Genomic DNA, 14,669 nt, shown 5'->3' on the forward strand with positions numbered 1-14,669 from the left:
AAGAAATCAACAACAACAACTATTTATTCTTATATAAATTAACCAACCTATTTTAAAGATTAGATTGGATTAGACCACATGTAGAAAATATTGTATGTAACTGTACAAAAACCTTCGGGTGACGCAGCATTCACCTGACGAATATTCATTGATAATTTAGGACGATCCCGAGAATCCAACGGTTTTCTTAGAAATTTGTCAGACAGTTTTGGGAAAATCCATGTTTTTTTGCCTTGTAAGGCCAACCTTCCTTGTAACTCGTTGGGGCCACAAACAATCTTGAATAGAGCCAAACTCTGATTGATAGTCCGCGAAAGTAGTTCATCAAATGCTCGCTTAAAATTGCAATAATTCTTAATGGTTCTGCGTGACAACTTTTCCGTTTCGCTGCAAACTCAAGTAGTTTTCTTAGAGAGTTGTTGATATCGAATGGTCTTGAGAGTGATCCTGCTGCTTTTATCTGGTCTCGCACATTGACCAGGGTCAGCCTAGTCAGTCTTATCAATTTCGTCAGAATACCGAATTCTTTCATGGCCGTGTACAGTTTTACCTTGGCCATGCTATCATAGGCGGCTTTAAAGTCAATGAAGAGATAGTGCAACTGATGGCCACATTCCAACAATTTTTCCATCGCTTGCCACAGAGAGATCTGATCTGATCTGTTGCTGATTTGCCTAGAGTGAAGTCTCTTCGGTATGGGCCAATGATTTTCTGGGCGTATGGGGCTATCCGGCCTAGCAACATAGTAGAGAATATCTTATAGATGGTACTCAAGAACGTGATATCACTATAATTGCTGCACTGTGTGATATCTCCCTTGTTATGTATGAGCAGATAATGCCTCGTTGCCAATCATCAGGCATTGATTCACTTTCCCACACCTTGAGCACAAGTTGATGAACCACTTGGTGTAATTGGTCGCCTCCATATTTAACTAATTCTGCTGTAATTCCATCGGCTCCCGGCGACTTATGGTTTTTAAGCCTATGAATCGCACGGACTGTTTCTTCTATACTTAGTGGTGGCAGTATTTGTCCGCCGTCTTCAATTGCCGGGACCTCCAACTCGCCGATGTTCTGGTTGTTCAGTAGTTCATCAAAGTACTCAACCCATCGCTCCAATATGCCTATTCTGTCGGAACTCAGATTTGTCCCGGCAGGAGGAGCATCGAAGTGTGTAAGGCTTCATCCTACTAACTTGCTGGTAAAACTTATGCGCCTCTTGTGGTTGCGCCCTGTACTTTTCGAGTTCACAGACCTGTTGATTCTATCGAGCTTTCTTTTTCCGTCTGTGAAGTCGCTTCTCCGATCGCCGAATTTCGTGATAACTCTCCGCGTGCCCGCGTTCTTTGAGAATGCAATTCTTCCGTTCCGTTGCTAGCTTACATTCATCGTCAAACCAGCCGTTCCGACTCTTTTTGCGGCTGGGACCAAGTATGTTTGTGGTCGTATTTATCACAACGTTCTTCAGGTCGTTGTGAAGATCATTTGTTGGTGTTTCATCTCGAGGATCTCTGTTGGCTGCAGTTATTGCGGCATCCATTTCCCTGTTATAGGTGTCGCGGAGGACTGTGTTGTGAATGGCTCTCAAATCTCAAGTTGCTTCCTCTTTCGCCTTTATAGCTATCAGAACCATTTATCGCGAACCCCACCATTTTCAAATTTTCACACAAATTTGTCTTGATAAAGCCACAAATTTTAACACTTCTCAATAGAATATTCGGAACGATTCTCAAACCGAAACGGACTTTTCGGCAATCACGACCCAAGTGACGTCATCAACTTCAAATATGGCGGACATGATGTTCGAATGATATTACCGTTCCGCCCATCGGATGTCATATCTTCCTACCGACATAGGACACATTCGAGTAATTAATCAGGCTGGCTGGGCAATCACTCTAGGGTTTTACTCAATATAAGAAACAAGTCGGAATACCGGAAGCTCGCGCTTCGGGTATATAGTTTTTGTGTTCATCTTATGTAAGAAATTTCAACGCACATTTTTCTATCCGTATATAGCTACAAATCCAACATAACCCTTCATATTTTTCCAAACTACGAGACATACGCACATACTACAGCCATAGTCAATTACGCTCACCCTAAACAAACAAACTGCCAATTTCCGAATACTGTACACATATATGCGATTTACTTATTATATCTATTTGAATTAGGCACTACCCGCAAAGTTCATTAGCACGTATATATTATATACCTACATACACACATGCCTGGTTGGAGTAATTGATATTCATATACAAATAACTAAAAAACTAAAACAAAATAATTCTTTGCAACCCAATTTATAAGAACTCATTTCGTTGTGTTATTGACGAATTCATATTTGATGGTGACGTTATGCAGGTTGTAGAGTGCTCGAAATTCACAAAAAATTGTAAAGTTTCACCCCCTATAACTTTGTTAATAATAGTTGGATTTTCTTCAAACTTGACCAAACTGCATTATGTGCATTATGTTCTTCATTACACGCATGCCAAATTTTGTACTTCTGGGATGAACATAAGGGGGGGGGGGGGTGCCGGGTAAATTTCTAAAATGTGGAAATATACTATTATTAACTTTATTTCTGCAGATATCAGAACCGGATATATGTTGAGGCCTCGATTTGGTAGATATACACCCCTGTTGTTTTTTTCAGATTTTTCGGTTGGATACGTTCTGAGAACGAGACCTGTTACATTTTTTGGAGGCCCTCACTCCCCTATGTTTCACCCAATATCAAATGTTGAACCAGTTTCGATAAGTACTAATTGAGACCTTTCATTTGATACCCCACATGGCTACATTCTGTGAAAAAAATGTGCACCCTCCATTCACATGTATTGAGAGCCCCCCTTTAAACTTAACACAAGATGGTACCACTTACTGCACGTAAAGGGAACACCAGATTACATACTCTCAAACATTTTCGTGACAATCGGTCTAGCCGTTTCCAAATAAATCGGGTGTAACAGACAGACAGAGAGACAGATGGACGGACAGACACCGTCTCGATTCTAATAAGGTTTTGCTTCACACAAAACTTTAAAAATTATTTTACAGAAAAGTTGAAATCATGTGGATGCTGGGCGTATTTCCCTCGTTCACAAGATCTAGAAATCACATCCAAATTTCCTATATCGGAGACGATGCTGCATTCTCGGCTCCATTATTATGATAGGAGCTATCATTAACTTTATTTCCAGGAAAAGTGTTTAGCTTAATCTACAGTATCATAAATAATACTCCTAAATATTAGGTGATTGTCCTGAGTTTTGTTTCTAATTTGTTTTTAAGATGAAGATTGTAGCACCACTTTTAAGAAAAAGTAAGAAGAAGAGGAATGCAGGCGTGTTGTCAAAATTTACAAACTGTCAATTTTACTTGGAAGCAGATGGTTTAGATCAATTTAAAAGATGTTTTCGCTTTGTAAGCAAAGTCACCCCGCTACAGGCGTTGAACATGCGATTTGCTGTAACTTTTTTAATAATGCTGAAAGAAATTTGGTTACTGCTGGTGCGAATATATTGAAAGTCTACAGAATCATTCCGGATGTCGAGCCCAATAATAAAGAGAAATTTACCGGTAAAACCGATTTTGCAAGGAAAGTAAATGAAGTTCCATATAAAGCTAACGTTGAGATTACTTGCAGACCACAGACCACCTAAAATGCGATTGGAGTGCTTGTCTTCGTACAAACTATACGGAAACGTCATGTCCTTGCAGCATGTTTCGCTGTCCGGCTCCCAACGGGACGCGATTTTGATTAGTTTCAGAGAAGCGAAGTTATCAGTGGTCCAACACGATCCCGACACGTTTGCTTTGAAAACGTTATCCCTGCATTATTTCGAAGAAGAAGATATAAAGGTCAGACAACGTCTGCTAAATACCCACAAAGCTAATACGAATCCCAATTTTAGGGTGGCTGGACAGGACATTACCATATTCCTATGGTTCGTGTAGACCCCGATAACCGCTGTGCTGTTATGCTAGTATACGGCAGAAAACTGGTGGTTTTACCTTTCAGAAAAGACAGCAGTTTGGACGAGATAGAAATCCAGGATGTGAAGCCAATCAAGAAGGTTTGCGGCGTCCTTTAGCTTTAGAGCATTACAATTCAAGAAGGAAATGTTATTGCAGATGCCCACGCAGCTGATTGCAAGAACGCCGATCCTGGCGTCGTATATTATAACGTTGAAAGAGCTGGACGAAAAGATTGACAACGTCATCGACATCCAATTTCTACATGGCTACTATGAGCCTACGATCTTGATCTTGTACGAACCAGTGCGAACTTTCCCGGGGTAAGTGCGAATTGATCAAAGTTAAAGTAATTTTAACTCTATTTGGCAAACATTGAAGTGGAGATGAGTAGGTGATGTATGCAATGTCTTAAAAGGGTCACCTTAAATTGTAATATCATATTACCGCGATCCAAACAATATAACAACAGCGCATCACCAAAGTAATGATGCCGTTCTTATTATCATCATCATCTTTTGTAATGTGTCATCACTTTATAAAACGTCATCTCCAGTTTTTGGCGAGCCGATGCCGAACATTGCTATTGGACCGTTTCCTACAAATCACATATTCGGGTGTTAATGAAAAACGAGTTCCATCGCAAAACCACAGCGCCCGACATAGCTCGGAATGAGAACATTGTGTTTGGTGCTGAACACACCCGACAGTAATTTGTTGATTTAAAAAGTTTGCTGCTGGTGATTTCAGCCTATTGAATGTGTCGCATGGCGGACGTGAGACTCAAATGGATAGAGATGCACTGAACGCCATCGTGGAAGCGCATTCCGGGTAAAGTGCACATGAGTTATCCCTAGTTTTGGTTGTTTCTAAGAAAGCAATAAAAGTGAGAAAACCAGACAAGTGGGTGCCGCAATTATCGACGCATGCATAAAAACAAACATGACCTGAAGTGTGCCTATCTCTTCTGAATCGAATGATGAAAAATAGATCATGTAAGACAACCGGAACATTCACCAAAGACGTTGATGGTGTCTTCCTAATGGTCTGGCTCAGGTGTCATCGACTGCAGCTTCATGAATGCTGGCAGAGAAGAAATGATGCGGAATCTTGCAGTTAAACAACCCTTCTTCCATGGCACAATGCTCATCATCATCAATGACGCAACAACCGGTATCCGGTCTAGACCTGCCTTAATAAGGAACTACAGACATCCCGGTTTTGCGCCGAAGTCCACCAATTCGGTATTCCTAAAAGTTCTTTGACGTCCTGACCTATCTCAGGCAAAGCCTGCCTCGACTTTTCTTTCTATCATGGATATTACCCTTATATATTTTTCGAGCTGATCATCCTCATCCACACGGATTAAGTGACCCGCTCACCGCAACCTGTTGAGCCGGATTTTATCCACAATCAGACGGTCATGGTGTCGCTCATAGATTTCGTCATTGTATATGCTATGGAATCGTCCATCTACATTTAGGGGGCCAACAATTTTTCGGAGGATTCTTCTCTCGAACGCGGCCAAGAGTTCGCAATTTTTCTTGCTAAGAACCCAAGTCTCCGAGGAATACATGAGGACTGGCAAGATCATTGTCTTGTGCAGTAAGAGCTTCGACCCTATTGTGAGACGTTTCGGGCAGAACCGTTTTTGTAAGTTGAAGTAGGTTCTGTCGGCTGCGAACAACCGTGCGCGGATTTCATCGTCATAGCTATTATCGGTTGTAATTTTCGACCCTAGATAGGAGAAACTTTCAACGATCTCCAAGTTGTAGTTTCCTATCTTTATTCTTCTTGTTTGACAGGTGCGATTTGATGTTATTGGTTGGTTGGTTTTTGGTTCTGAGGTTGCTACCATATATTTCGTCTTGCCTTCATTGATGTACAGCCCAAGATCTCGCGCCGCCTGCTCGATCTGGATGAAGGTAGACGGTATATCTCGTGTTGTCTTTCCCATAATGACAATATGGACTTGAAGAAGATGGTGCCTCTCGTATTCACATCTGCATCACGGATCACTTTCTCCAGTCCTAGGTTAAAGAGGACGCATGATAGACCGTTGTTAATGATGAATGGTCTCGACAGTGATCCCGCTTCTTCTCACATTGGTTAGGGTCATCCTAGTCAGTGTTATCAATTTGGTCGGGATACCGAATTCTCTCGTGGCCGTCTACAGTTTCAGGCGGCCTTGTCCTGATGTCCATATTCCAACAGTTTTTCCACCGCTTGCCACAGAGAGAAAACCTAATCAATGCTCAACTAGCTGGAAACTCTATTTCGCACGCAATGATTCCTACTTTCGAAATTTGGACTTTTTGACGGAGAAAAAAATTAAATTCCGCATAGGTCGCCTGACTTTCATCAGTTGATCAGGACGTGTAACACTAATCAAGGGAACAAGTGGTTCCCAAAATATAGGTATATTCGGAAAAAATAAAAATACTAGCGTAAAAGCAAAAACCGTTTAATTATTAAAAAAAAAAACTCGCAGGAGCCCGGCTTCTACGTCAAAGGAATAAATGAGTTACCACAAAGTTAGGTTAAAAATAAATATGTAGTTAAACTAAAAAAATGCTTGAATTCGTACTTTTCGTTCATTTTGTGTTCGGATGGCTCAAGTGGTTAGAGTGCAGGGTCGTCGTAGCGGAAGCTCGCGGTTCAAATCTCACTGGTGGCGGTTGAATTTGTTATCGTGACTGGAAGTCGGATACCAGTCGACTCAGCTGTGAATGAGTGCTTGAGTTATATCAGGGTAATAATCTCGGGGGAGCGCAATGCTGACCACATTGCCTCCTACAGTGTACTGTTACGGTCTTGAATGAAGTGCTCTAACACATTTCAAGGCCCTGATCCAATATGGATTGTTGCAATTATTATTATTAATTCCGGATTTTACCTAATACGAGCACTAGTGCCAAGCATTTAGGCTCGGACGATCCTACCTACTTAGGTAGGTGAATGGGAGAATTCGTCGAGAAAGCCCCGCAACATCGTATGCAGAATGGTGTATTTCTATGTGGTTTGAACCAGATTGTGCGAAAGTCCCTGACATCAAGGGAAGCCGTGAGGGATTTAGATACAATACCTGTAACTGACAATATTATGGGAACTACAGCCACCCGCTCGATACGCCAAATTTCTTTGATTTCCCGAGCCAATGGCTTATAGTTCACCTTCTTCTCCACGTATTTTTGTACAATGTTGCTACTATGGGGGATAACAACATCAATAATATACGCGCAGCTTGTCAACTAACAGTACGTCAGGTTTGTTATGTGCAATATGACGATCAGTCAGAACTTGCCGGTCCCCTTACATGCTGTAAGCAGAACTATTGAGCAATGCTTGCTGCTCATATCGGTAAACCGGACATGTTCTCGTGATCAGCCCATGCTTGTATGCAAGGTTTTGATGGATAACTTTACAGAATTATGCCTGGTGATGTATTGCACCGGCGCCATAACAGTACAGCCAGAAATGAGATAGTCCAACGTCTCTAACGCCAAATCACACATTCTGCACTGGTCGTTCTCCACCCGTTCTTTCGTGATGAGCTTTTTATAAGCTCTGGTGGCGACCACCCCGTCCTGAATGGCACACATGAATCCCTCCGTAACAACAAAGAGCTCCCCAGCACACAGCCGACAAATGCAAATCGACAAATGGCTACCAAAGACAATTCACGTGTTGACCGTGTATTGCCTTCGACTTCCATTCATCGATCCGTTCTTGGTCCGACTTCACCACACTCAGAGGATTGAAAGATCGATCCTTCAAGTTAAGTGGAATCAGCCCACAGTCTGCCTTACAGACAGTCGCATGCAAGGGACTCGCCTGCTCTTTGCTGTAAAAATAAGCGCGCAGCGAGTCAACTTGGCGATGATGTTGTGCCGCCACGTCAACCACGCTCCTACCCCCGATGTCACGAGGCAGGTTGATCAGCTCCACGGCTTTGGATGATCGGAATTTGGACATAGTTGTCCGTATCCGCCGCTGGAGGTTTTCCAGACCGGTCTTCGTCCACGGCAATATTTCGAATGCATAAGCCAGTGAAGCGATAGTGAATACCTTCAACTTGCTTATTTTATTCTTCCCCAAGAGATGCGACTTCAGCACCAACCTTACACGTGGCAGGGATTCGGACAGCAGAGCATCCTTCAGATCACAAACTGAGCATGGATTCCCTGCAGAATTCTTAGGTACTTGTAGAAGTCTGTCTCGATTATAGCTTGGCTGCGGAGGTCGTCAATGTTATGACTTTTGCGGATGGCTTAGATTCGACACCTGTCTAATCCAAACTCCATCCGAATATCATGGCTAAACATGTCTATTATTCGCAGCAGACTTCAGTACCAGCATACAGCTTGATGTCATCTAAGTACATGAAGTGTGTCAGTTCGTACTTAGCACGAAGGCCATACTTTATTGCGAAACCATGCCCTCTAGCTTCATTCAGTAGCCATGAAAGGTGGTTCAGTGCCATACAAAACCAAAGGGGACTCAACGAATCCTCTTGAAAGATGCCCCTCCGTATAGGGATGGACTCTGAGGTATTAGCACCCTCAGATGTACGCACTGATAAGGTGGTATGCCACTCTTCCATGACTGTCGCCAAAAACTTTATTAGTTTCCAATCAATGCGATGTGGGATATCGATTAGCCAGGTATGCGAAATGCTCTCAAAAGCCTTGGCATAATCGATATAGCAACTAAAGAGGTTTCTTTGGCCTCTAGTTGCTTGTCCTACAACTACCGAGTCGATAATGAGTTGCTCTTTGCAACCCCTTGACCCAACTCGGCAGCCCTTCTGCTCCTCGGACGGAATGTTGTTGGTCTTGAGTGTGCGTTGACCCTTCCACTAATAATGGACGTTATGAATTTGTAGAGAGTTGGTAAGCAAGTAATTGGTCTTGCGTCTGCGGGGTCCTGCACCGTGTCCTTCTTAGGGATAAGGTAGGTAATCCCCGCAGTGAGGAAGGATGGAAATTCCTCCGGCCGACTCACGACCTTATTTATACTGTGTGCCAACCGACTGTGTACGCTGATAAATTTCTTATACCAGAAATTCTGCACCCGATCCAGACCTTCGCCCCTCTAGTTCTTCGAGCTGTTTATGGCTCGTCGAACTTCTTCTTCGGTAATATCCGCAAAATTCATGCCAGGCGTATTGGCATGGCAGCTGCCTTCGGCGGTAATCCACTCAGCATGCTGGGCGGGTAACCCCCAAAGTCCACCCCAATACTCTTTCGCTTCCGTCACCGAAAACTGTACTGTCTGGACGTTCTGTTGGGATTCGTTGAGAGATCTGAAAAAGCTCCGCTGGTTTCTCGCGTATGTTGAATTCTGAACACGTCTGGAATGACTTTCGCCATACCGTCGTAACCGACTGCATATGACAGACAGTTTCTGTTTTAGTGTGTCCAGAATTTCAACAACGGGTTTCTCACAGGGGATGGCATAGTTCCGGTAAACCCTCTGCACTTTATTTCTCACCCGTCGGCTGGCATTGCCAGTGCTGATCTGAATCAGTCTAGCAATGCCCTGCCTTAGTGAGTCCCGCCGACGCCCCAGACGAATTTTCCATGGTGGATCTCTTTGGTCACTCAAACCAATAACACGAAAGCTGATTTTCTGATCGTGCAATCTGATAGCCGCAACTGCACATATCAGCATACAGTCGAGATGCGATCTCATCATTGATTTGAGATAGAATTCCCGGAATTGCTGGAGATGCATAGAGCCTGGTCTATGCAAAGGATCCATATTCGAGAATTCTATACACGCTCTTTGGAATTCGTCCCGAACCTCAGCGGAAACCTCAGCTGGACGGTGGAGAAGAGTGCTTGGGCGAGTATTGAAACTGTTGCCTGCAGTGTTGTTGTTGATGCCGCCGCTTCTGCCCCCATCGACTCTCGGTCACCGGTTTCCCCGATGACCTCAAGTCGAACACGCTTCCTGATGGTGACCGGGATTGTGTCGCTGCGAGTAATAAAGCGGTACTGGTCTGCAATTCGCTGCACAGTCTCGTGCGCGAATTGCGGGAAACGCTCGACGAATCTCTGGTGCAACAAGGGGCGGTAAGATGTTGTACCCGCCCCCGCTGTTATTTCGTAGTAGGAGCGGATGATGAAGAGGTTCATTTCTTCAGTCCATTTCATCCGCTGCCTACGCGAACCTGCTGAATTGGCCGCCACAGATTGTGGCGAAACAGCTGCAGCAGGCGGAGCTGTGCTCCTGGTCGTCGTGGCGCCTAGACGTCGAACCGCCCCACGACTAGCGGTTTCGACGCCGTGCTGTCCATTACGAGAGCCCGACCCACCACCAAGTCAGACGACTCCCGGCGATTATCCGTACCGGACCTCAAATTTCTTCTTCCTCTCATTTTTGGTGGTGCATTTTATCCCTAGCTGCCAGGTGTTGGGATAGCTTCCTCAGTGAGTAATCTAGAAGACTGCAAAGTTCATGCACTTTCCTCACCTAACCCCTGAGACCCTGCGATGGCGTACAGGCATTCAGATGAAGCTATCCATCCCTCCTCCTTTCACAACCAGGCTTGGGACCGGCTACGGCGGAGTTATTATTATTATTCATTTTATGCGAGCACATTACTTTCCTTTATTGACTAATAATTATGTAAAATGCAGTATTTTGGGGACCAACTGTCCTTTTGCCTTGTGTTTTATCTACTGAGGAAGGAAGTTTCCAAAATACTGTATTTTATATAATTATTAGCCAATAAAGGAAAGTAAATTTCCAAAATCAATTTTTGTTTAAATTTACTCTTGTCGGAAAAAACTGACTCAACCCCAATGTTCTTCCATTCGAAATACTCGTGGGCCCATTGTCAGACAGCAATCTTAATCCGACTCGAAAATGGTAATTTTTGTAACAGACCTACATCCATGAAGTCCGTCCGTACTTTCGAAATCGACGCGGTGCAGAACTCCCTCAATTTGGTACATTTTCAGATGAAGCCAACTCTTCTTGGAAATTGGTCGCTGTTTCAAACCAATTCGGTCTTCTCTTAACGAAGTCATTCTAAGTCGTCCCGGCTCGCTTTTAGTTTATGTATTTTCCATCCGCCGACACTTTTGCAATAATTTTACAATTCTCGAGTGAGAAAAAGACATCCTAAGGGCAATATCTTTCATATCACACTCACATTTTTGTTGGCCAGCGCGTTTAAGGCAACTTTTTGTTCGGAATTCAGATTTTAAGGTTTTGTGTAAAGCAAAAACAGTTTACTCTCTGTCTATCTGTCACACGCACTTTTCCCGGAAACGGTTATACTGATTGATACGAAATTTGGTGGGGAGGTGGCAACTGTGAACGCTCACGCGTCCAATTAGTTATATCGTTCAACGCGAAATTTAAGGGGAGGGGTCTCCATACATGCAAAAGGCCGTATACATTTTTTTTTTACCAAATATATGTGGGTACCAAATAAAAGGTCTCGACTAGTACTTTTCAAAACTTAGTTTTGACATTTAATTCACAAGGGAGGAGGACGAGGGCTGAAAAAATCATTTTTTTAGGGGCCCATTCTCACAAACTACCCAACCGAAAAATTTGAAAAAAAATCCCAAAGCTGTCACCATATGGTGCCTATGATCCGAAATACCCTCTATACCGATATCTGTTCAAATAAAGTTAATAATAGTTGATCACTATATTTTTTGGTAATTGATTGCGGTAAGGGGGTTCCTTAACTTCATCCTAGCATCACGAAATTGCCATATAAGCTATAGCATAGACTATGATCCTACCAAGTTCAGTGGAAATCGCACTGTTACTAACAAAGCTATAATAAGGCTGCAAATTCTAAGAATTCGAGTAGCATGCGAAAGTGGATATTCTCACATAATATATACATATTTTACGTGGTAGGTACTAATGGAACAAATCACGGCTCAAATGTTTTTATAAAAGCAATACACAAAACCTTTCATACCTGAAGCACCCAGCTTCCGGTTTCCCGACTTATTTCATCTTGCAAGGCAAATTATCTAGTACTCATTATTCAACTGTTTTTAAGGTTTCGTGTGGAACAAAATCTTATTAGAATCGATTCGATGTCTGTGTCCAGACAGACAGACATCTGTCACATCCGATTTATTTGGAAATGGCTGGACCGATTGTCACAAAATTTGATGACGTGTGGTCTGTGAATCCCTTTACAGTCAGAGGCGCCATTTTGTGTTGACTTTAAAAGTGTAACAGGTCTTTCATAAAATTCATTTCATTTCATAAAATTATTTAATGACCACAGTAATTTGCAGTTAGCCGATAATGAAAATAATGCTAACTTATTCAGTCACACTCCAATATGTTGACGAAAATAGATTTGCAATACTGGACAATATAGTTGAGCCAGTTCACATCTTTGTTGACAAAACGGGGGTAAGCCTTATTTCAATTAGTATAGAATAGTGACTTTAAACAAAAAAGAGAGGGTTAAAATAAAATTTATTAAGAAATTTAACAAAATATTTTTTTTTCTTCTTGTTTATTGTATTGTTGTTCGTTTTAGTTAGTTGGATACAACTATCATATTAAAAATGCCAATTTTTTAGATTTTGACGTTTTTCGGCCAGTAATTTGATGCTTTTTGGGTGACTCTCCATCTTTAAGGTTTTATGTAAAACCAAACCTTATTAAAATCGATACACACACACTTTTCTCCAAAACGGCTAAATCGATCCGAACGAAATTTGATTAACATAAATTTACGTGGAAGGCTTCCTATACATGCAAAGCGGGATGTGAACATTTTTTTCATCGAATATAGTGATGTGGGGTATCAAATGAAAGGTTTCGATTAGTAGAATCTGATATTAGTTTTGAAGTGAATTCTAAAGAGCGCGAGTAAGGAGTGAAAATACTAAGTTTCATGGAAATCCAAAGTTATAGCAATTCAAACTCGCGCGAATTTACTGCATCTGAAGCCATGCAAATAAGATGCTGACGTCATAATTAACGAGAACAATTGGCATTTGAGTGAAGTTTTAGTCTCATATATGAAGAAGTTTCTTCTCTCCAGCCCTTTTATCCGTTGCTGCTTACCTAATCCTTTTTTAAGGTTTTGTATGAAACAAAACCTAGTGTATGTCTGTCAGTTTGTCCCAATCGATTTACTTGGAGACCACTGAACCGATTGTCACGAACTTCAGTAAGAATATGCGGTCTGTGTGCCCCTTTACATGCAGGGAGTGGCGCCATGTTGCATTAGGTTTGAAGGGGGGCTCCCCATACATGTGAAAAGGGGGGGGGGGGTAAGTTTTTCCATAGAATATGGTCATTTGGAGTATCAAATGAAAGGGCTCGAATAGTACTTTCCGAAACTGGTCTTAGTGCTGATATTGGCTAAACCGTAGGGGAAATAAGGCTCAAAATGTGTGCCCCAAAATGTGAAACCGATCTCGTTCTCAGAACCTATCCAACTGGAAAATTTGAAAAAAATCACAGTAATGCATCTATATTTAATTTACCGGAAAACTTCCCTTGAATTCATCCCAGAAATACAAAATCTGACAGCAGCATCGGCGATAAGGCATAATTCTGAAAAGTTTGAAGCCAATCCAACTACTATTAACAAAGTTATAGAAGGTCAAAATTTCCCATTTCAGGTAAATTTATTACACCGTAAGACGTGTATGACGTCATCTTCATATCAAGTGAACTTATATGAACGGCGGGGTTTATGGGCAAGTTTTAGTTTTCCTTTTTTGGCTTTTTTTTAGTTATTTGCAATCAATGTATATATAATAGACATGTATGTATCTGATTACCAGCGGTTTTTTATTTATGTACGTGCTTTTGTGCACGGAGTAAAGTGGTAATGCGTGAAGATGTGTTAGATCAAGTCAATGCGATAATAGAAAATATTTGTTTATTTAACATGAACACAGTATTTATGTCGTTGTGTATTTTAGAGTTTAGGAAAATATTGCGGAATATTTGGTATTCCCAGCTATGTATGAATGGAAAATCGTGCATAAAGAGTTGGTCACATAAAATGCACACAAAACCTTTTACCTGAAACGCCGAACTTTCGGTATTCCGGCTTGTTTATATGTGTTTTTGGAGAACTTCTTCACATTTGCCAATAATGTTGAACTCGTATTGTGAAGGCTATGCAATTAACTATAATCGATAGAGTACTTTGCAGAGTAAATTGTTTGTGTAAATAGCTGCTGACGCAGTCGAAGTTTAAATTATTATTTAAGTGCAGCTGCCATTTTCTCAAAGTTCCTCAGATAGGGAAACACAAAACCTTTTATACCTGAAGAGTCCAGCTTCCGGTTTTCCGACGTCTTTTTTTTGTATGTTTCAATTATTTTTCATTATTAAACAATACCGGGGATTAGTTTCTAGCCATTCCCGACTAAATCTAAGTTTGGACTTCTGGCTGGCCATTCATCAACCTAAAGTATACTTGGGAGCATAAATGCTAGGATTATCTATCTGAAATACCAGGTCCTGGGTACCCATGCCTTTCTCTAATACCAAGTTCATGAAATTTTCATGTCTGTCATCGTGTTTTTTTTTCTCAATCAATTAGAGCGTGAACTATGATTTTCCGAAGATATGACCAACCAATAACTAATTTTCTGCCAAGTCGACGGCAATATTAGATTCTTCATCTAAAGATATTAGCTAACTAGTCCATCTAGTTCAATTTCT

General features: G+C 41.8%; 1 protein-coding gene across 1 annotated transcript in view; it reads left to right on the top strand.

Annotated features, from left to right (window-relative positions):
* Positions 1 to 3,421: 3,421 nt before the first annotated feature.
* LOC119646382 (cleavage and polyadenylation specificity factor subunit 1) overlaps positions 3,422 to 14,669 on the top strand; it is a 30,623-nt gene continuing 19,375 nt past the window's right edge. Inside the window, exons 1-4 of the mRNA XM_038046826.1 lie at positions 3,422 to 3,590; positions 3,658 to 3,872; positions 3,926 to 4,087; positions 4,146 to 4,309. Of these exons, the coding sequence (XP_037902754.1) occupies positions 3,422 to 3,590; positions 3,658 to 3,872; positions 3,926 to 4,087; positions 4,146 to 4,309 (710 nt within the window). The remainder of the gene's footprint in view (positions 3,591 to 3,657; positions 3,873 to 3,925; positions 4,088 to 4,145; positions 4,310 to 14,669) is intronic.

The sequence above is a fragment of the Hermetia illucens genome, chromosome 1, assembly GCF_905115235.1.
Source record: "Hermetia illucens chromosome 1, iHerIll2.2.curated.20191125, whole genome shotgun sequence".
Classification (NCBI taxonomy): Eukaryota; Metazoa; Arthropoda; class Insecta; order Diptera; family Stratiomyidae; genus Hermetia; species Hermetia illucens.